This window comes from Ailuropoda melanoleuca, chromosome 9 (genome assembly GCF_002007445.2).
Source record: "Ailuropoda melanoleuca isolate Jingjing chromosome 9, ASM200744v2, whole genome shotgun sequence".
In the NCBI taxonomy this organism is placed as follows: Eukaryota; Metazoa; Chordata; class Mammalia; order Carnivora; family Ursidae; genus Ailuropoda; species Ailuropoda melanoleuca.
The window spans coordinates 29,829,906-29,850,613 of NC_048226.1; the positions used below are offsets into that span (position 1 = coordinate 29,829,906).

The 20,708-nt window shown below is 45.2% G+C and overlaps 1 protein-coding gene across 4 annotated transcripts in view; it reads right to left on the minus strand.

The window, feature by feature from the left end:
- ARID3B (AT-rich interaction domain 3B) overlaps positions 1-20,708 on the minus strand; it is a 66,429-nt gene that overhangs the window by 16,638 nt on the left and 29,083 nt on the right. For all 4 annotated transcript variants that reach the window (XM_019803512.2, XM_011229601.3, XM_034668057.1 and 1 more), the window contains 2 exons: positions 3,533-3,604; positions 3,267-3,339 (listed from right to left, as the gene is read on the minus strand). In XM_019803512.2, the coding sequence (XP_019659071.1) occupies positions 3,267-3,339; positions 3,533-3,604 (145 nt within the window). The remainder of the gene's footprint in view (positions 1-3,266; positions 3,340-3,532; positions 3,605-20,708) is intronic.

A 20,708-nucleotide genomic window follows, 5' to 3' on the forward strand; every position in this document is an offset into this window, starting at 1 on the left:
TCACTCAGACACATTAACAAGCGAAGGAGACCCCGCACAAAGCCGCAGTTATGGCCTGGCCCTTCCCACTGGACAGCCATTTTATCACCTGCAGCTGCGGTCACTGCGGCAGCGTGCTGGCCACTGCCTCCCTCGGAGCCCTGTCCTCTTCCTCTGCAGTGCAGCCCGCAGTGTCAAAGCTGCCCGGCCCCACTCCCGGCCCAGGTGGGAGTCACCAGGCCTTTGAAACTCAGGCCGTTTTCAGTGGCTCCTGTGAAATCTACGATTCTCCTTCCTGTCAGCTCTGGAGGAGGAGTCACTGGTTGGCTGCCGGTGTCTCTGAGGCTTTTCCTCGGACCCAACTAACGGTATCTGGCTCCTGAGTGCCCCAGACACTCCGATCTGGGAGTGATGAATTAGTCACAAACGTCCAGGGGGCCTTGGTCTCACCATTGTGTGACCAGCAAAGACAGCAAGCTTCACATGAGTAAAACTGTGATCTGCTCCCGGCCCTCTTGAGGCGCCCCCTCTAGGTTAGACTATCAGCTGCCAGTGTTCCAGGGAGGAGATCACCATCAGTATAAAGGGCACAATCTCCACCCAGCCTCGCTCTCCCCTCTCTACCCCAGACACATACACACACACTGCTTGCCATAGCAAGCGTCCTGGAGGCCCACCTCTGGCGACACTCCCCGTGTTCTACGTGCATAGACTGAAGTGCTAACTTCTTGGCCAAACACAGCTCTCCACAATGGGGTGCCAGCTGACCCACCCAGGCCACAGACAAGGGTTCTGCCAGCTGTGCCTGGGCCACGGGGCCACCACGCTTCCACCTCCACCTGTGTGGGTCTTCCACTCCTGTTACTTCCTACCCGGGGGAGGTGCAGCTCCTCCCAGAGGCCTCCCCTGTACTCCAGCCCAGGACAGGGTCCCGGCACCCACTCCTCTGGCACTCAGCCAGTGGGAGGGGCGCTTGTGATAATTCTCAGCACAGGCCCCCGCCACCCTCAGGTCCTGCTATCTGAGTGGGGGTAAGATGATTTCCATAAAGAATTTCTCTGCAAAGGAAATTTTAGACCTTCACCCTCTTTCCCATCCTTCTATAGTAGTGGTTCTCAACAGGGGGTGAGATGGGGGGGGTGTGCTTTTTTCCCCCAGGGGACATCTACACTATCTCAAGATATTTTTGGTTATCATGACTGGGGGATGCCCCGTACAACAAAGGACTGTCTAGTCCCCAAAGTAAATATGCTGAGGCTGAGAAACCTTGTATTCCCGTAGCTAACAAGCAGCAAAATGGACTCCTCTGTTTCTATGGGTGATGCCAGCAAACTGTGAAATACCTAACCTAAGTGCTGAGGACAGAAAAGATTTGTCCAGCCTGAATAACGGTGAACTGACACGATCAAAGGGAGTCACTTACTCCTGCTTTGGGGTCGCTCAGATATATACTCGATGGCAGTCTGGCAGTGCCCAGCTCCCGCGGAGGGGCGGGCTTCTCAGCGCAGGCTGCTCTGTGCTGCTGACTTCCAATGACAGGGCGGCTGTTGAAAGGGGGGCAGCTCAGCCTCCCCGGGCAGGGCCTGCTGAGTAGGGAAAACCTACAGGACTGCTCCCACGGCGAACAACTCTTGAGCACCTCCCTGCCTGGCCCTGTGCTAGCACTGGGGACGCAGAGAAATGATCAAGTGGCTGTCCTCAAGGAGCTCCTCGTCTAGTGGGGACACAGAGTGGTAAACACATAATTTCCGAGATTCACTCATGGCTAGGCTGATCTAACTTCCATTTTCCTTTAAAAATCCTTCGGGGACGGGAGACAGACAATAAAGCAGAAGAGAATGCAGTGGAGCCGCAGTGCTGATTACAATCTATATTGCTGTGCTGTGGCCCCTCTGAGACAAGAGCGCTCCTGGGTTTGCACCAGCTGGGTTTGTGCCGCTTGTAAATAATTAAAAGGTAATTGGAAGGGAGACCAAAGTATTAAGTGGATTTTTCGCTCTCAGGGCAACCAGGGAGTTTCATTGCTGCCAGTCACGTTATCTTTCAGGATTATATTCTTGTTTTTTACCGACACATGCAGCTCCAGAGAGCAGCTGGAGGAGTAAACTAATTAGGCTGCTTCGACTGCTTTGAGATGGGAGGACACTGAGACTCAAAACTTTCAATGGTCTTTGTAAGCAAACCAACCAGCAGTCACTAGGACAGCAATGAGGCTTTAGAAGGTAAAGGAAGAGGAAGGGGCGGGGAGGGAAGGGTGTGTTAGGAGGAGGAGGGAAGAAGGAGAGAAAGGAGTTCACATAGAATAGTACCTGCTGGGGGCTGCTGCCATGATAGCTCAGCCCAAGGGGAGGATTTCAGTCCCAGGTCTCAGTAAAGGAGCTGACACAGAAACCAGGGGATGCATGCTCAGACATAAGCACGGTCCCAGACATGAGGCTGGTGGGAACAGCTCTCTCGTGTGGCTGTGCCCTGAGGGTGATGAAGGTGGAGCTATGCAGGCTGCTGAGGACCTTCTCCTAGAGAGGCTGGGTTTCTGGTCATGCTTCCTGAGGGCTGACCTGGCTGGTGAACCCACTGCTATGACAGGATATAAAGCCAGGAAGTTGAGTCATGGGGCTCAAGACTCAGTCACGCCAGGGTCCGAAGTGGAGATGGCTGGGGAAGGGGGGTGGGAGTGAGAAGGAGAGATGGACAGAGAAGTGGGAAGGCGCGTTATAAAGCAGATGCCCATGTAACCTACAATTAAACTGCAGGAACGCCCCAACAAAGCCGGGGGTGCAAAAATCAAAGAGCCAATGGATAAGAAAAAAGAGTTAGCCTTCCCTTTTCATGGATCATTTCAGACCCTCTCAGCAAATCCTGAGGGACATCTATTCTTTTATTGGCCTTTCTCAGTCTCTGTGAGACTAGATACACCAACAGGAAACCCCATATACTAGTTTAAGTGATATCTAAGGTTGACAGAAGGCTAAGGAAAAAGTACATTTGAATTTGAAATACCTCCAGAGACCAGTTAATCAGAAGACAGCATCACAAATAAGGCAGGACCAAATCCAGATGGATCATTCCATTCATTTTCTGCCAAGGCCCTCTCTGCGCATTTCGATCTCACTGTCTGCCAGTTACTCTGCTAAAGCCAGAACGGATCGGCAGGAAATGCCTCTTGTTCTCCTGGGCTAAGTAAGATGCTGGCACTCCACATGGAGGATGGCTAACAGTGACTTGCACACAGTAGGCACTCAATTCATATTCATCACGTTGAAAAACTGAGTAGACTGCACACTCACCCCTCTTCTGCATAAAGACGAAGAGGTCATCCAGGAACTCTTTCCTTTCCGGATCACCGTCCAGTTCATACAGCTGCAATCCCGGGAACCCCCAGAAAAAAAAAACACAGTGAAAAATTCCATCTAATGCAGGAAGGCTCACACCAAAGATACACAACCACCAGATGTGACTCACAGGCCACTCCTGTCCTTATTCCTTGGGGATCAGATACAACAACCCACTGCAGAACTGCCCCTTTCATTATCACAAAGGAAACATTACAGACCTTGGCAAAATCTCGAGAGATCTCTCTTCCCCGGCCTCCATCCGCATCATCACTCCAAGCCAAACCACCATTCTGAAGGGGAACAAAGCACACAGTTCAGAAGGGAAGAGGACAGGGTGGCAGAGGGCGAGGCAATCATTTAGGGCAAAGACGAAGACCCTCAGCAACTGTGCTATCCTGGCTTAGACTGTAAAAGACTGCTCAGCTGATCACCCCTGCCACTCCTACGGGGACGCCTTCTTCTTTTGCTTTCAGTTACAGTTCCAAAATAGGAGGGAGTCAGGTGGAAGAATCACTTCCATTTGTTGGAGGAGGGTGGGTGTTACTAATCCTTGATAATCCTGGAAGAGAAGGACGCAGAGGCCCAACCTCCTGAGAACCTGTTCATCCCCAGCCGACCTTCCAGAAGCCATAATTCTGAGCTGTACCATTTTTCTTCAGGTTCTGTATGGTATATGTATTTATACGATTTTTACAGTGTGCTTAGATACTGTACAGTATGTTATAAAGACACCTAGCCCAACTTCCCTCATGACACTCTAAGTGGAGGATAAAGGGTCACAGGGAGCAGGACACAGGTCCTGAAGTTCTGGTCTCTCTTGGCCAAGCTGCCCACTAGAAGCCATAAGTCTAGTGACAGGAGGGTCCTCAGAGCCTGACATTATTCCCAAGGTACAGAGACTGTGCCACTAGGGTGAAATGCATTCCCATTAGAGAAATAATGAAAACCGAATCCTAATTTAATTGATTAGGTTAAACCAACACCACTCAGCTGAATAGGAGGAAATGGAAAATATGCCTTTGTTTATGTTCTTGGGACCTGCTTCCTGCCTTAATTCAGTTGGGTAACTCTTACTCCTCAGATTAGGCAACATCTTCTGGGGGAGCAGTCAGGTTAGACTGCACTAAGTACTCTGGAAGCAATCTCTGTACATTTTGAGTTTAGAATTTAACGTATTTTGGAATTATCTATCATCCTCACCACATTGTAAGCTCTCTGACAGCAAAAGCGTCTCATCCATCTTTGTACCCCCAGCATATAGCACACTGCCTGGCACGTCACAGGCCCCAGTGAATGCGGGATGAACTATAATGTTGCTAAAAGGCAAAAAGTGGCTATTTGAATCAATGAAGCACCTCTTCTGAAAATACATGCATCTACCGTACAGAAGAGTCAAAAAGGCCCTCCACTAGTGGGGAATATGAAACATCACAGCAGAAGTCTGCCATTCACTTCTGCCACGCTGATCAGCGGAGGACCCGGTGGATGGGACCGGACACACGGAGCCTGTCACTCTCACTTCTTCCCCCCAGGACTACAGGCGCGTGCGCAAGCACTGAGGTGTGCAAATGGTTGGGGAGGGGCATCTGGGGATGGGGAGCAGAGGTTTCTTGGGAGGATATTCTTTGGACTGCGCAGGGATTGCGCTGTAAAACCTCGTCAATAGCACAAAAGCCTGGTCTAATTCCCTTCTTTCCTATCTCCCCCTCTAATCAAGCTTGCCTGAAAGCTGGAGGTTATTCTTCAGTTATATTTTGGGACCATACTTTGCTTCCCCTACTCAAAGACGGCTCTGAGATGCAGACCTACTTTCTGATAGCAGCAATTTAGTACACAGGGAGGTAAGTATAACCAAGAAGAACTGACACTCTGTCAGCTGAAATGAAACAGGCCATACAGAATTGTTTCCCCACTTATCTTGTAAAAGGTGTGTGTAAGGAAGTGCTCAGTAAATGCTATCTGACTGTGCACTCATCTCCCCAGGCAGACGTTGTTAGAGATCTCCCTACAGCTCTTCAGCTCAAGAAGGCCAATAACCAAGCAGAGAAACACAATTAAAAAAAAAAAAAAAAAAAGAAGCTAAGATTCACCCCCACATTGTAATTACAGTCAACAGAAATCTGGTGTCATCTGGTGGCAACTAGCACAATGAATAATCAAGACGAATTATGCCTGTCAGGTCAGCAAAACCAGACAGTTACAGTCCCCCTTTCAAAGGATGCAGGAGGTTGCCCTAATGCCCAGTGATTTTGTTTGAGCCAGTAATTCCTGCTGGAAAGTCAATTATCCCGGGAGCCCCTATCGGCTGAAAGACATTTAATGGGGGATCACTGCCGCTTCTGTTATGTCAGCTGTTTACTGTGGCAGCTCAATTCCCAGCTCTCGCTAGCTGGAGATCTGAAGCGGATTCTGTTCGCAGGAGGATTCTTTCTCTATCAGTCACCAAGAGAGATGAAAACACAGTTCTTTGCTAATTACAGTAACTTCCAGGAGTTCAGAATGCTCCCTCAGAAATGATTTAACACTTAGCTGGGTGGGGAGGACAGAATCCACAACCCAGGACCCAGACAGGGCTTCCCACAGCAGGAGAGGAGTGTCAAAACAAGCACACCAGTGCAACCACAGTGTGACTACGTGTGAAAATAAACACCCAGGTGCGAGAGCTCAGCTCAGGAAAGAGGAGAACGCCTTGGGGGGGGGGAGTGGGACTGGGGGTTGTCATGGCCCCTTGGCTTTCTCCAGCCCTGCTCAAATGGTATCAGAACCCAGGTGGTGGGAGGGCTAGACCCTTCACTAGCTATGGCCTGCTAAATATGAAACCCTTAAAAATCTGCTTAGTGGTGGGATTTTAGCCTGAAGCACCCCTAGCTCAGTGACTGCAGAGGACAGGGAGATTTGCCAGAACAGGGTGGAAAGAGGACATCCAACTCTTTGGGCAGTCCCACCGTCTGAACCATTCCACAGATCGGAATTTTAGTGATGATTTAAAGAAAACACAGGGCAAGAGTTTCCTAGGAGTGGAGGTGTTTTCTTTCGTCCAAGGCAAGGATGGGCCATTACTTAATCTAAAATATTCAGTTGGGGCTGATGGGGAAATGTCCACTCTCTTTGCATTGCTCTCTTTGTCTCGGGGCAGTTAAACCCTGCTTCACAGGATTTTCTGGCTGAAGTGAGAGTAATTCCTGGACCTGCCCACCCTTCACAGTCCTGCTGGAATGCTGTTTCCCCACATGAAGCCTCAGGCCTATGCCCACCAGGCAGAATCAACGCCTTTCTCCTCTGGGCTATCACCTGGTGTGCGGGCAACTTGTGCTCCTGCCTCTGTCCCCAGGCTGTGGCGGCCTGTTGGGGTATCCCCGGCCCCCAGGACATAGAAAGTGCGGACATGTTTACTGAAAGACAGGGACCTCCAGCTCCACAATGCCTCTGTTCTCCGCTCTGATCAACTACTGCAAAACACAGCTCCCTTAGGCACTTCGAATGCATGTGTTTCTTGGCCTATCACCAGGCTGCGGGTGTCACTGCGGGAAGCCCAGTGATTTTTTTTCTTGGATGCCAGCTGTGGCCGACTGAGACCATGGTGGGGAGGCAAGTGGGGAGTGGCAAACGTGAGTGTGGGGAACACACGTCCAAAGGGAGCCAGCTCAACAGTGTCAAGGGGTCCCCGAGAAAAGCATTTCAGCTGAAGGGCCACTGCAGGCAAGTTGGCCCAGGGGAACAGGCTCTGTGGGAGGGCCGCAGGCAGCAGCATTCAACAGCCTCAATAGCCCCGAAGTGCGCGCAGGGAAGCCATTTACAACCGCCCAGCCTCTCCCACTTGAGAACTCGTAACCGCTTTGATCTCACAGGAAACTGACAGTTTGGTCCCAAATACCCACCCAAGACTAGCTTTGGCTCCCATGCCCACATTCAGCTTCTTTTCCTCAGGGAAGCCCCGGTGTTGTGCCTTGGAATCCCTCAAAAATGGCAGCGCAAGAAGGCTGGGGGAAGGAGAACGGGGAGCGGCAAGCTGACGTTTGTGCATCTGCGCAGCACGGGCTGGCCCAGGGCCTTAGCAGGCATTTTCTCACCGAACTGTGTGAGATAGAGGTGGTTACTTTAGAGATGGGAAAACAGTCGCTCACAGAGCAAACTACTTCACTGGCCCGGGGTCTCAGAGCTTCCAAGCGGCAGCGCCAACATATAATGAATCCAGGTCTGGCTCTCTGTTATGCCGTTCTGCCTGGTGGGTAGAAAGGACAACACATAGTGTTCTCAGTGGGACACCAGAAAAGGAGAGAGGGGGGAGGAGGAGAAGACAATCCTATGGCTACAGAATGCCTGCAATGCCAAGTCATGGCCCTCGGGGCTCCTCTCGAAGGGAGATTCTTTTATTCCCTGATTCAGCTCACTGGTGCTATCTGGGAAGGACAGCCCACCAGGAAACCAGCCTTCGCACACCACGGGCCAGGAGAATTATCTAGGGTACTGGGGGGTAATGGAGTAAGAATTGCTAACCTTTCACTACTACCTCCAAAACAGAACATCCAGGGTAGGATGGGCCCCGGTCTTTCCCCGGGGCCAGGGCATCAGGGGAAAGAGAGAGGTAAGCAGGTTATGCCTCTGGGAGGACGAGCAGAATGTGGCACCGAGCACTATGACTCACGCTTAAAAGGCCTTCAAAAAAAAAAAAATGCATCAGTCTCACCTGACTGCTTCTTAAAATTAACACGGTGCTTCCTCAACACCTCAACCCTGGAAGATCAAGAAGACAGAGGGGAAATGTATTCATTCCTTGAAAATCTAAAAGACTGCCTTGTAGAAGAAGGGTTTTTTTTTTTTTTCCTTTTCTTTTACTATTTTCTGTAAAGCCCCAGAGGACAGAACTAGAGTCACTGGGCAGAAGTTGCCAAGAGGACAATTTCAGGTGGACAGAAGAAGAACTTCTCTAACAATCCGAACTGCCCAAGAATGGAGGGGGGGCTTTTCAGGAGGTGTCCAGCTTCCTGTCTCTGGGTGGCCATCCGTCTGGGATGTCACGCTGTGGAATCCACATGAGACAGGGCTGAATGAGAGGGCCTCCAGGGGCCCGTTCTGTCCCGAGAAGCAAAGACCCTATGACAAATTCATTCAACATTGATTTCCTGAGAACTCACCCTAGGTAGAGTCTCGTGCAAGCTGCTGAGAATACCCCCACGCCCAAGAAAGTGATTCTCCCCACTGGGAGTTTTACTGCGTAGTTGGAAAAACAAGTTGGACACACACAGCATTTAATAGAGCAAGTCAAAGTGCCAAAACACAAAGTGCCCAGGAGGTGGAAGAAAGGAGGGCGGCTCAGAGGTAGAGATAAAGCCAGCCTGGAAGAATGGGCTGCAGGGAGATTTACAGTGTAAATGAGCATGGAGTGGGGGGATAAACAGGGCGTGTTTTGGCAGGGAGGATGCGAGTCTGAATAGCTGAGGTGGAAACAGGCTGTGAGATGCCTTGAATACCAGGAGGAAATTTAAACTCTGAACTGTGAACAGGAGGGAGGTGGTGGTTGTTTTCTGAACAGAAAAATAAATGATTAAACTGGTGTTTTAGATCATTCTAATGACCCTCTTTTGTTGGAGAAAATAGAATATAAATATACAAATGTATGTGGATACCTAACTGGACTGAGATTACGTGGGATTTTCACTTTTCAATTTTCTGCTATATTCATTCACATATAAACATTTGATCACCTAGGACATACTAGATACTGTGAAGGATTCTCAGGGAAAAAGAACAAGACAGTTAAGAACTCTGACCTCATGGAGCTTAATGGAGAGAGGGACGATTAAAAAAACAATTCCTTATTTTTTCTAGATTAACTTTGACTCGTCTGTCAAGCCCCATCACTTGCTCTCCTGCTTCCCCCTTGCCCCCAGTGAAGAAAATCTGGATTGCACTGAAATGACAGAATACTTTAGTGAACTAATAACACCTTCACAATATGTAGTCTCTCCAGTAAGGGAGCAGTATGACTCTTCATTTAACAAGAGCCACTTTGAATGGCCCTCAGTAATGATTTGCAATGTCGACATACTACTTTTGTAAACTGCACAGAAGACCAGAGAGGGAAAGCCAGCACCAGGGCTGGCTGGCTGGCTGTGCAGGAGCCGTGCAAAATCTAGGGTGGGGTGGGCCGCAGTAGGACCAAGGAGAAATGACGGGATCCGTACTAAGGCAGCGAATGAGGAAGAGGATGAATATCAATCTTCTCATGAGAAAGCTATGTTCTGATGGAAATGGAGAGACGCTGGGCAGGGAATCAAGCAGGAAGCCTTTGAGCACTAATAAACCACTGTCTCTGGTGGAGTGGGTGTGTGGGGGTGTGTGTGTGTGTGTGTGTGTGTGTGTGTGTGTGAGAGAGAGAGAGAGAGAGAGAGAGAGAGAGAGAGAGAGAAAGAGAAAGAGAGAGATACAGACTGACAGAGACAGGAAGAGAGAATATCCCACAACCCTGGAAGGAGCCAGGTTATGGCGGTTGGCAGTGGCAAGAGCCAAGCTTCTCGGGGGAGAAAGGGAGAAATTCGACTAGTGTTTCCTGACCCAAGAAGGCTACCTTGGGCCTTTCTTTTTACTGGGATTTGGGAGAAGAAAAAAAAAGGCACTACCAGACCACGCCTCCAAGATCTTAGGAGCCAGCACTGCATTCCTTAGAGCAGTACCTCCCCAGAGACAGGAGCGCCTGACTTTAAAAGCAATTAAGTATCTAGGCTATTTTGGGATTACTCCTTGACCACCTGGAATATCTTATTAAAGCACAGCTCAGATGTCCAAAGCAATTTTAGTTCCCATTCCTCACTCCTCCCTAAGGCGAGAATTAACCCTTTCCTTCAGACTGAAAGTACAGAGGCTAAGCTTCCAACTCTTCACTTGGGCTCCCCATATTCTGAAACCTCTAAGAAACCGTCCTGTCCTTAGAACACCATCACACATACTAACAACCCTTACAGAGATTCTTGAGTGTTCTCTGAAAACAAAGAACAGTAATGTGTTTCCTTTCTGTCTACTCTATAATTTAATAGATTCTGAACCCCAAGGTCAAGGATCTGGGCAAATTCTTGGGGCCTGAATCTCAAAGTAGTCTTTAGCAAAAGAACTAGACTTCAAAGGACCTGATCTCAAACTCATGAATACTATTTAATTGCTTTGAAATATAAAATGTAACCAAAGTATTTGGGCTGAATACTGCTGTGGTTACTATTGTTATTTTTTAAATAAGCAACCCATAAATTACCTTCTCTTTGGCTAGACCTCGGTCTACTGTAGGTATCACCTATACCACACTGTGACTGCTCTACTGCTGGCCAGGTTGATGATGCTGTAATATTAGAAGTCCAATTCCCAGATCTTGGTAGGAAGAAAAGGAAAACATCTTTGCCCTCCCATCACTTTTAACCAATTCTAGGAGGTAATGAGACATGCACAAGGGGTAATGCGCAGGATTATAGGAGAATCCTAAGGGACAACTGAAGCCCCAGGAAGTAAAACAGATATTGTTATAAGCAACACTGTTGGACTACAAAACCCTCCTGATAAGATCAGGATTACTGCTCTTAGCTAAATCGCTCAGGCCTTGGAAGCACTAGAGTTATAATTATCAGATGCACACCTTCCGCTGTCAGGTAACTTTAGCAGGAACCAGAAAGCCCCTCCCCACCTCTTACTAGCAGCAAAGATCAATTCAAACTCGGTGGCTTGGAAAAAGAGCTAAGGGACGCTTTTCTGATTAAGCAGTAGAAAGGAGCAAGTGTGGGGGAGGGGACAGGACAGCAGTCCTACCTTCCCAGCTAGGCACACAATCCCTCCAGGCCATAACCAAGAAGACCGCCCAGAAATGGGGTGTTCCGACAAAGGGAGGAAGAAAAACTAAAGTGCAGTACGGGTGATGGGGATACCCCTCCGCCAAAGAGTGAACCGGCTGGGCCAGCCAAGTCTAAGTCTCAGCAATAGAGCAAATCCCAGCTCCTGCTCCCAGCAGAATTCCAGTAGGCAGCCTCAACTCCCACAATGGCCGCTGCCATCCATTTACACCACAGAGCTCTGAGAACCAGCGGTGGAGAGCTGAGAACACCTCATCTGACAGAGGGGAAACTGAGATCTGAAGAGGTTGGGAAACTTGCTAAAGTCAGTGCTCCAGAAACTTTTTTCATGAAACTTTTTTTTTCAGGCTACATTTTTTTTTTTTTTTAAGATTTTATTTGACAGAGAGAGGGAGACAGCCAGCGAGAGAGGGAACACAAGCAGGGGGAGTGGGAGAGGAAGAAGGAGGCTCCCAGCGGAGCAAGGAGCCCAATACGGGGCTCGATCCCAGGACTCTGGGATCACGCCCTGAGCTGAAGGCAGACGCTTAACGACTAAGCCACCCAGGTGCCCTGCAAGCTACATTTTTTTAAAAAGAATTATTTTTGAGAGAGAGAGAGAGAAGGAGCTAGTGTGTTTGTGTGGGGGGGAGGAGCAGAGGGAGAGGGAAAGGGAGAAAGAATCTCAAGCAGGGTCCCCGCTGAGCCCTATGTGGCTTGATCCCCAAGAACATGGGCCCCGAAATCATGACCTGAGCTGAAACCAAGAGTAGGACACTTAACCAACTGTGCCACTCAGGTACCCCACAAGTACATTAAAAAAAAAAAAAGATTTTATTTTTAACAAATCTCTATACCCAACGTGTAGCTCAACTCACAACCCAGAGATAGAGTCGCACACTCCATCGACTGAGCCAGCCTGGTGCCCGCAAGATACATAATTTAAATGTATAGGAAGAACACATTTTTTGAAAATGCTATGATGAATTATTTTGTAAAGTAAAAAAAAAAAAATTATTTCATTTCAAGTTTGGTATTCCACAGAGCAGATTTCCTCACACAGAAAACAGCTGCACTTTGTATTTAAAAGTCAGCCCCTTTTGCAATTCTGAGAGCTTCTCCGAAGGCTTCTCCCAACCCCAGAACCCCATCCCAGGGGTGGCACCATGGTGCGTGTGTCTGATGCCCACTGCCCTGTGCTGCCTGTCACCTCTCCCAGGCTGCGGTCCCTCATACACAGTGACTTACAGCTCCGTGAGGCCAGTGCCCCAGCGCAGGGACCGGCAATGGCAGGGGCTCAAATGACTGTCAGCACCCAAAGAACAAGCCGCGGGCATCGGCTCAGGAGGGTCACTGCAGGCTGCGGCAAACTGGGGGGAAGCAAATACTTAAAGGAAGGTGGGCTCCGAGTTCTAAAAATACAGATCTATTAAAGGGACCTAGAAGGCAACAGAAACCATTTCTTTTTTTTTTTTTTTTTAAAGATTTTATTTATTTATTCGACAGAGATAGAGACAGCCAGCGAGAGAGGGAACACAAGCAGGGGGAATGGGAGAGGAAGAAACAGGCTCATAGCAGAAGAGCCTGATGTGGGGCTCTCCCATAACGCCGGGATCACGCCCTGAGCCGAAGGCAGACGCTTAACCGCTGTGCCACCCAGGCGCCCCAACAGAAACCATTTCTTAAAGACAGCAGTTTAATTTTAAGGTTCAAAAGGGTAACAGAAGAGTGTACATTGGGGCGCCTGGGTGGCTCAGCCGTCAAGCGTCTGCCTTCGGCTCAGGGCGTGATCCCGGCGTTATGGGATCGAGCCCACATCAGGCTCTTCCGCTATAAGCCTGCTTCTTCCTCTCCCACTCCCCCTGCTTGTGTTCCCTCTCTCGCTGGCTGTCTCTCTCTCTGTGTCAAATAAATAAATAAAATCTTAAAAAGAAAAAAAAAGTGTACATAAAAAAATAGAGCCCATCATGCATATTCAATTTTACGAATTAATCAAACTTTGAAAAATGATAAGATTCAATGATAACAAGGGTTGGGGGAGTGGGATCTCCCATCTTCCCATAATGGAAATGTAAAATTGGTATGGCCTTTCCAGAAAGTTACTTGCCTTAAGATGCCCATCACAATAAAAACAGCAACAGGAACAACAGATAATAACTGAGTACTTACTACATGCCAGACCCTGTTCCAGTATTTCACATGTATTAAACATTTAAAACTCAGTACGGTTCTGAGGGGTTACTATAAAGACCCCCATTTTTCAGACAAGAAAACCAAAGCACAAGGAAGGCATGAGGAAACACCTGGCAGAAGGTTGCAAAGCAATCAGAGGAGGTGAGAATCAAATGAACCCTGGCTCGTAGCCGCTTCACTGTCCCGGTCTCCTCCTAATCTCGTAATTCTGTCCTATGAATTACCCTAAGGAAATGACTAGAAATATAGGAGAGATTTATAATAGCAAAAAATTAGAAATAGCCCAGCTACCTGACGTTAAGGCAACAGACAACACGTGAAGGTGCTGTCTGCAGGACAGAACAGTGCTCAGCCGGTCACAGATAGCCTCGCTTTTATAAAACAGCCAATCCCTACTTCACATCCTTCCCATGAAGATCTACATTTAAAAATATAATCATAAAATTATAATAATATATATATATAATCCTGGGGAGAGGAGGGCCTTTTTAAATATGAGAGAAACCATAAAGGGAAAGATCAATTGATTTCACCACATCAAAATTTAAACTCCTACCTGATGAAAGAATTACAACATGAAAGACGAGCAACTGTGAAAAATACTTAGAACATAAAGACAAGAGCCCACGCACAAGAGCTATTACAGCTCAATAAAACAAAGGGAACAGAATAGAAAAATGGGTAAAGGCAACAAAAGACAACAAACCCAAACTCATGGAATATAGCAAAAGCAGGACTCAGAGGGAAGTTTATATAGCAATAAACACCTACATTAAAAAGGAAGATGTCAAACAATCTAACTCTACACATCAAAGAACTAGAAAAAGAAGAACAAACTAAGCCCAAAGTTAGCTGAAGGAAGGAAATAACCAAGATTAGAGCAGAAATAAGTAAGACAGGCACTAGAAAAACAGTTGGGTTTTTTTTTTAAAGGTAACAAAATTGTCAAACCTTTGGCTAAACTAAGAAAAAAAAAAGAGAAGACCTAAATTTATTTAAATTCAGAGATGAAAGAAAGACATTACAATGGATGCATAAGAGGGTGCTCTGAACAATTATTTGGAAACAAACTGGAAAATTTAGGGGGAATGGATAAATTCTTAGAAACTTACCACCTACCAAGACTGAATCATGAAGAAACATAATCTGAACAGACCTATAACTAGTAAGAAGACTGAATCAGAATCCAAAACCTTCCAACAAAGAAAAGCCTGGAATCAGATGGCTTCACAAGTAAATTCTACCAAACATTTAAAGAAGAATTAACATCCAATCCTTCCCAAACTCTTCTAAAAACTTAAAGAGGAAGGAATACTTCCAAATTCATTTTATGAGCTTAGCATTACCTTGATTAACAAAGCCAGAAAAAGACACTACAAGAAAATTATCTGATGAATACAGATGCAAAAGCCTTCATAAAACACTGGCAAACCACAATCAACACCACATTAAAAGGATCGTATACCGTGACTAATTCATGCCGTGGGATGCAAGGATGATTCAACACACAAAAATCAATGGGATATACCACATTAACAGATGGAAGGATAAAAATCACATGATTATCTCAATAGATGCAGGAAAAACATTTGACAAAATTTAACATCCTTTCATGACAAAGATACTCAATAAACCAGGAACAGAAATAAATTGCAAATACCTCAACATTTTAAAGGCCATGAATGAAAAGCCCACACCTAACACCATACTCAATGGTGAAAAACTAAAGGCTTTTCCTCTAAGGTCAGGAACAAGGCGAGGGTGCCTACTCTTACCATTTCTATTCAACACAGTACTAGAAGTCCTAGCTGGAGCAATTAGGCAAGAAAAAGAAATAAATAAAAAGAAATAAAAAGCATCTACACTGGAAAGGAAGAAGTAAAATTATCTCTATTTGCAGATGATATAATCTCATATGTAAAAACTCTAAAGATTCCAAACACACACGCACAAACCATTAGAACTAAGAAGTGAATTCTGGGAAGTTGCAGGATACAAAATCAACAAACAAAAATCAGTTATGTCTCCATACACTAACAATGAACAATACAAGAAGGAAATTAAGAAAAACAATCCCATAGTTCATAGCATCAAACAAATAAAATACTCAGGAATAAACCTAACCAAGGAGGTGAAAGACCTGTGTACTAAAAGCTATAAAATACTGCTGAAAGAAATTAAAGAAGATACAGAAAAATGGAAAGACATCCCATGGTCATGGTTGGGAAGACTTAATATTGTTAACAATGTCCATATTACCCAAAGAGATGTATAGGTTCAATCAACCCCCACCAAAATAGAAAAAACAATTCTAGAATTCATATGGAACCAAAAAGGACCCTGAATAGCTGAATCAATCTTGAGAAAGAACAAAGCTGAGGACTCATACTTCCTGGTATCAAAACCTATCACAAAACTACAGTGATCAAAACAGTATGGTGTTGGCATAAAGACAGCTATTACAGACCAAGGGAACAGAACAGAGTCCAGAAATAACCCACACACCATATGATCGATTGATCTTTGACAGAGTACCAAGAATACACAATGGGGGGGGGGGCGCCTGGGTGGCACAGTGGTTACGCGTCTGCCTTCGGCTCAGGGAGTGATCCTGGCGTTATGGGATCGAGCCCCACATCAGGCTCCTCTGCTATGAGCCTGCTTCTTCTTCTCCCACTCCCCCTGCTTGTGTTCCCTCTCTCGCTGGCTGTCTCTATCTCTGTTGAATAAATAAATAAAATCTTAAAAAAAAAAAAGAATACACAATGGGGAAAGGATAGTCTCTTCAACAAATGGTGCTGGGAAAACTGAGTATCTACATGCAGAGAATGAAAATGGACCCTTAACTTATACCATACATAAAAGACTTAAACATAACACCTGAAAGGATCAAGTTCCTGGAAGAAAATATAGGATGAAAGCTTCGTGACATTAGTCTTGGCAATGATTTCTTGGCTAGGACACAGGCAACAACAGTAAAAATAGACAAATGGGACTACAACAAAATAAAAAGCTTTTGCACAGCTAAAGGAACAATCAACAGAGCAAGAGGCAACATACAGAATGGAAGAAAATATTTGCAAATCATATATCATTCAAAGATGTAAGAAACTCCTATAGGGGTGCCTGGTGGCTCATCTGGTTAAGCATCCAACTCTTGGGGCACCTGGGTGGCACAGCGGTTAAGCATCTGCCTTCAGCTCAGGGCGTGATCCTGGCATTATGGGATCAAGCCCCACATCGGGCTCCTCTGCTATGAGCCTGCTTCTTCCTCTCCCCCTCTCCCTGCTTGTGTTCCCTCTCTCGCTGGCTGTCTCTATCTCTGTCGAATAAATAAATAAAATCTTAAAAAAAAAAAAATCCAACTCTTGATTTTGGTTCAGGTCCTGATCTTGGGGTCATGAGATGGAACCCCAAGTTGGGCTCCACGCTGAGCAGGGAGTCTGCTTCTCTCCCTCTTCCTCACCTTCCGCACCTCCCCCCACCCCTCCTCAAATAAATAAACCTTAAAAAACAAAACCAAACAAACTCCTACAACTTATGGCAAAAAAAACCCCCAAATAACCTGATTACAAAGGGGGCAAAGACTTGAATAAATACTTCTCCAAAGAAGACATACAAATCACCAACAGACACATGAAAAGATGCTCAATAACACTCATCATTAGGGAAATGCAAATCAAAACCAATAAGATAACACCTCACATCTGTTAGGGTGGCCATTATAAAAACGAACAGAAAATAACAAGTATTGGAAAGGATGTGGAGAAACTGGTATCTTTGTGGAATGTAAAATGGTATAGCCAATACAGAGAAAAGTATGGAGATTTCTGAAAAAATTAAAGACAGACCTACTATACAGTACTCCTAGTTCTGGATATTTATCCAAAAGAATCAGGATCTTTTTTTTTTTTTTAAGATTTTATTTATTTATTTGACAGAGGGAGAGTACAAGGAGGGGGAGCAGCAGTGGGAGGGGGAGAAGCAGACTCCCCACTGAGCAAGGAGCCCGATGAGGGGCTCCATCCCAGAACCCTGGGATCATGACCTGAGCCGAAGGTAGATGCTTAACCGACTGAGCCACCCAGGTGCCCCAAGAATCAGGATCTTGAAGCGGTATCTGCACTCTCATGCTCACTGCAGCATGGTTCCCAATAATCAAGATATAGAATCAACCTAAGCGTTCACTGACGGATGAATGAATAACGAAAATGTGGTATACCAGAAATAAACTCATGCTTATATGGTCAATTAATCTATAACAAAGGAGGAAAGCATATACAATGGGGAAAAGACAGTCTCTTCAATAAATGGTGTTGGGAAAACTAGACAGCTACATGCAAAAGAATGAAGCTGAAGCACTTTCTCATACCATCACAAAAATAAACTCAAAATGGATTAGAGACCTAAATATGAGACCTCCAACCATAAAAATCCTACAAGAAAACAGGCAGTAATTTATTTCACATTGGCCTTAGCAACATTTTTCTAGATATGTCTCAATAGGCAAGGGAAACAAAAGCAAAAATAAACTACTGGGGTTACACCAAAATAAACTTTTGCACAGCAAAGGAAACCATCAACGGAAGACCACCTACTGAATTGAAGAAGATATCTGCAAATGATATATTCAATAAGGAATATCCAAAATATATAAGAACTTATATAATTCAACACCCAAAATAACCCCAAATAGTCTGATTTGAAAATGGGCAGAGGACCTGAATACACATTTTTCCAAAGACATATAGATGGCCAACAGACACATGAAAAGATGCTCAACATTACTAATCATCAGGGAAATGCAAATCAAAACCACAATGAGATATAACCTAACACCTGTTAAAATGGCTAGAATCAAAAAGACAAGGGGCACCTGGCTGGCTCAGTCAATGGAACATGTGACTCAATATCAGGTTGTGAGTTCAAGCTCCATGTTGGGTGTAGAGATTACCTAAAAATAAAAATCTTAAGAAAAAAAAAAAAAAAGACGGGCGCCTGAGTGGCTCAGCCATTAAGCGTCTACCTTCGGCTCAGGTCATGATTCCGGGGTCCTGGGATCAAGCCCCGCGTGGGGCTCCCCGCTCGGCAGGAAGCCTACTTCTCCCTCTCACACTTCCCTTGCTTGTGTTCCCTCTCTTGCTGTCTCTCTCTGTCAAATAAATAAATAAAATCTTAAAAAAAAAAAAAAGACAAGAAATAGCAAGTGTTGGTGAGACAGTTGAGAAAAATAACCCTGCACTGTTTGTGGGAATGTAAACTGGTATAGCCACGTTAGTAAAGAGGTTCCTTGAAAAATTAAAGACAGAAACACCATATGATCTAGTAAGTCCACTATTGGGTGTTTACCCAAAGAAAATGAAAACGTGGTACACACACACACACACACACACACACACACACACAGGACTATCATTCATCCATAAAAAATAATAAGATCCTGCAATTTGCAACATGGGTGGACCTAGATGGTATGATGCTAAGGTGCAATACGGGGAATCTAGTCGACGATACTGTAACAGTGTTGTATGGTGACAGATGGTAGCTACACTTGTGGTAAGCACAGCATAAAGTAGAGACTCAGTGCAATCACTATGTAGTACACCGGAACCTAATGTAACATTGTGTGTCAACTCTACTCAGTTGCAGAATACTACTGAGTCATTAAAAAGAAGAAAATCCTGCAGGATGTGATAACGTAGATGAACCTGGAGAGCATTACATTGTAAATCTTTCAATACAATTTAAATAAATGTAACAAAAGTGAACTAAGCTAGTCATAGAAGGACAGATACTGCATGATTCCACTTACATAACGTATCTAAAGTAGTCAAACTCATTAAAGCAGAAAGGGGAATGGTGGTCTCCAGGGGCTGGCGGGGTAGGGAGATGGGGAGTGGCGGTTCAACAGGTTTAAGTTTCCATCATGCAAGATGAAAGAGTTCTAGAGATCTTCTGTACAACATTGTGTTTATAGTTAATATGTACTGCACACTTAAAATTTTGTTAGGAGGGTAATCTCATGTGTTTTTTACAATTAAAAAAAAAGAAAAATGGACAAAGGCCACAAGCAGGTAAAAAAGGCAAACAGGAAAAGATAATAATATACACATACCTTCTGATACAACAAACTCAATCTCTAGGATAATCTCGCCTATCACAGAAACGCAGACACAAGGGTAGAGGGTTATACAGCATCTACACAGATAGTTTAATTTATACTAAACAACACACATACACACTCTCTCTTCTCTAACACCTTTTATAACTACACAGTTAAGTAGGTAAATATATAGGAAAAGCCCTAGAAGCCAATTCATGCCAACTGCAGCCTCCTGTTGGACAGGGTGGGGTGAGATGGAAGGGACAGAGTAGGCAACAGTACACTGCATTTTTCTGAACTATAAAATTTTTTACAAGATTTTATTTATTTATTTGAGAGCACATGCAAGAGAAGGAGGGTCAGACGGAGAAACAGGCTCCCCGCTGAGCAGGGAGCCCAACACGGGGCTCAATCCCAGGACCCCGGGATCATGACCTGAGCCAAAGGCAGACGCTTAACTGAATGAGCCACTCAGGCGCCCCTAAACTATAAATTTTTATTCTGTATCTTCCTATGTGGTTTTAATTTTCCTGAGCATCCATTCATATTACTTGTATAATTCTGAGATAAATGCTTACAAAAATATTAATAAGTCAATATGAACACACAGGGAAAGACAGCTGTAACAGTGAGTAAAATAGTACCTTACAGAATAATGTGTAGAGTTCTATTTTTTTTTTTTTTAAAGATTTTATTTATTTATTTGACAGAGATAGAGACAGCCAGCGAGAGAGGGAACACAAGCAGGGGGAGTGGGAGAGGAAGAAGCAGGCTCATAGCAGAGGAGCCCGATGTGGGGCTCGATCCCATAACGCCGGGATCACGCCCTGAGCCGAAGGCAGACGCTTAACCGCTGTGCCACCCAGGCGCCCCAGAGTTCTATTTTTTTTAAAAAAAACAAGCAAAATCTATTTGTAAAGAAGAAAGTTTGGAAAAGATATAGAGTACCAAGTGTTAACAATGACTAACTGAAAGTCAGGCTTTTACTTTATACATTCCCATATTTCTAAAATTATTTAAGTTAATATAACTTCTGTAATATGTATTTTAAAAAAGTAAATATTTAAAATAATCCTTTAGAATAAATTTTAATGATAAAATTACTCATGGTCTACTAGGTGATGAAAGTTGGGCATGAAATTATATATAAAATGCCTATCACAGGCACTTTTTTAAAGATTTATAAATTTATTTGAGAGAGAGAGAGAGAGAGAGAGAGCGCGCAAGTGCATGCTGTGAGAAGGGGCAGGGGGACAGACAGAATCTCAAGCAGACTCCCTGCTGAGC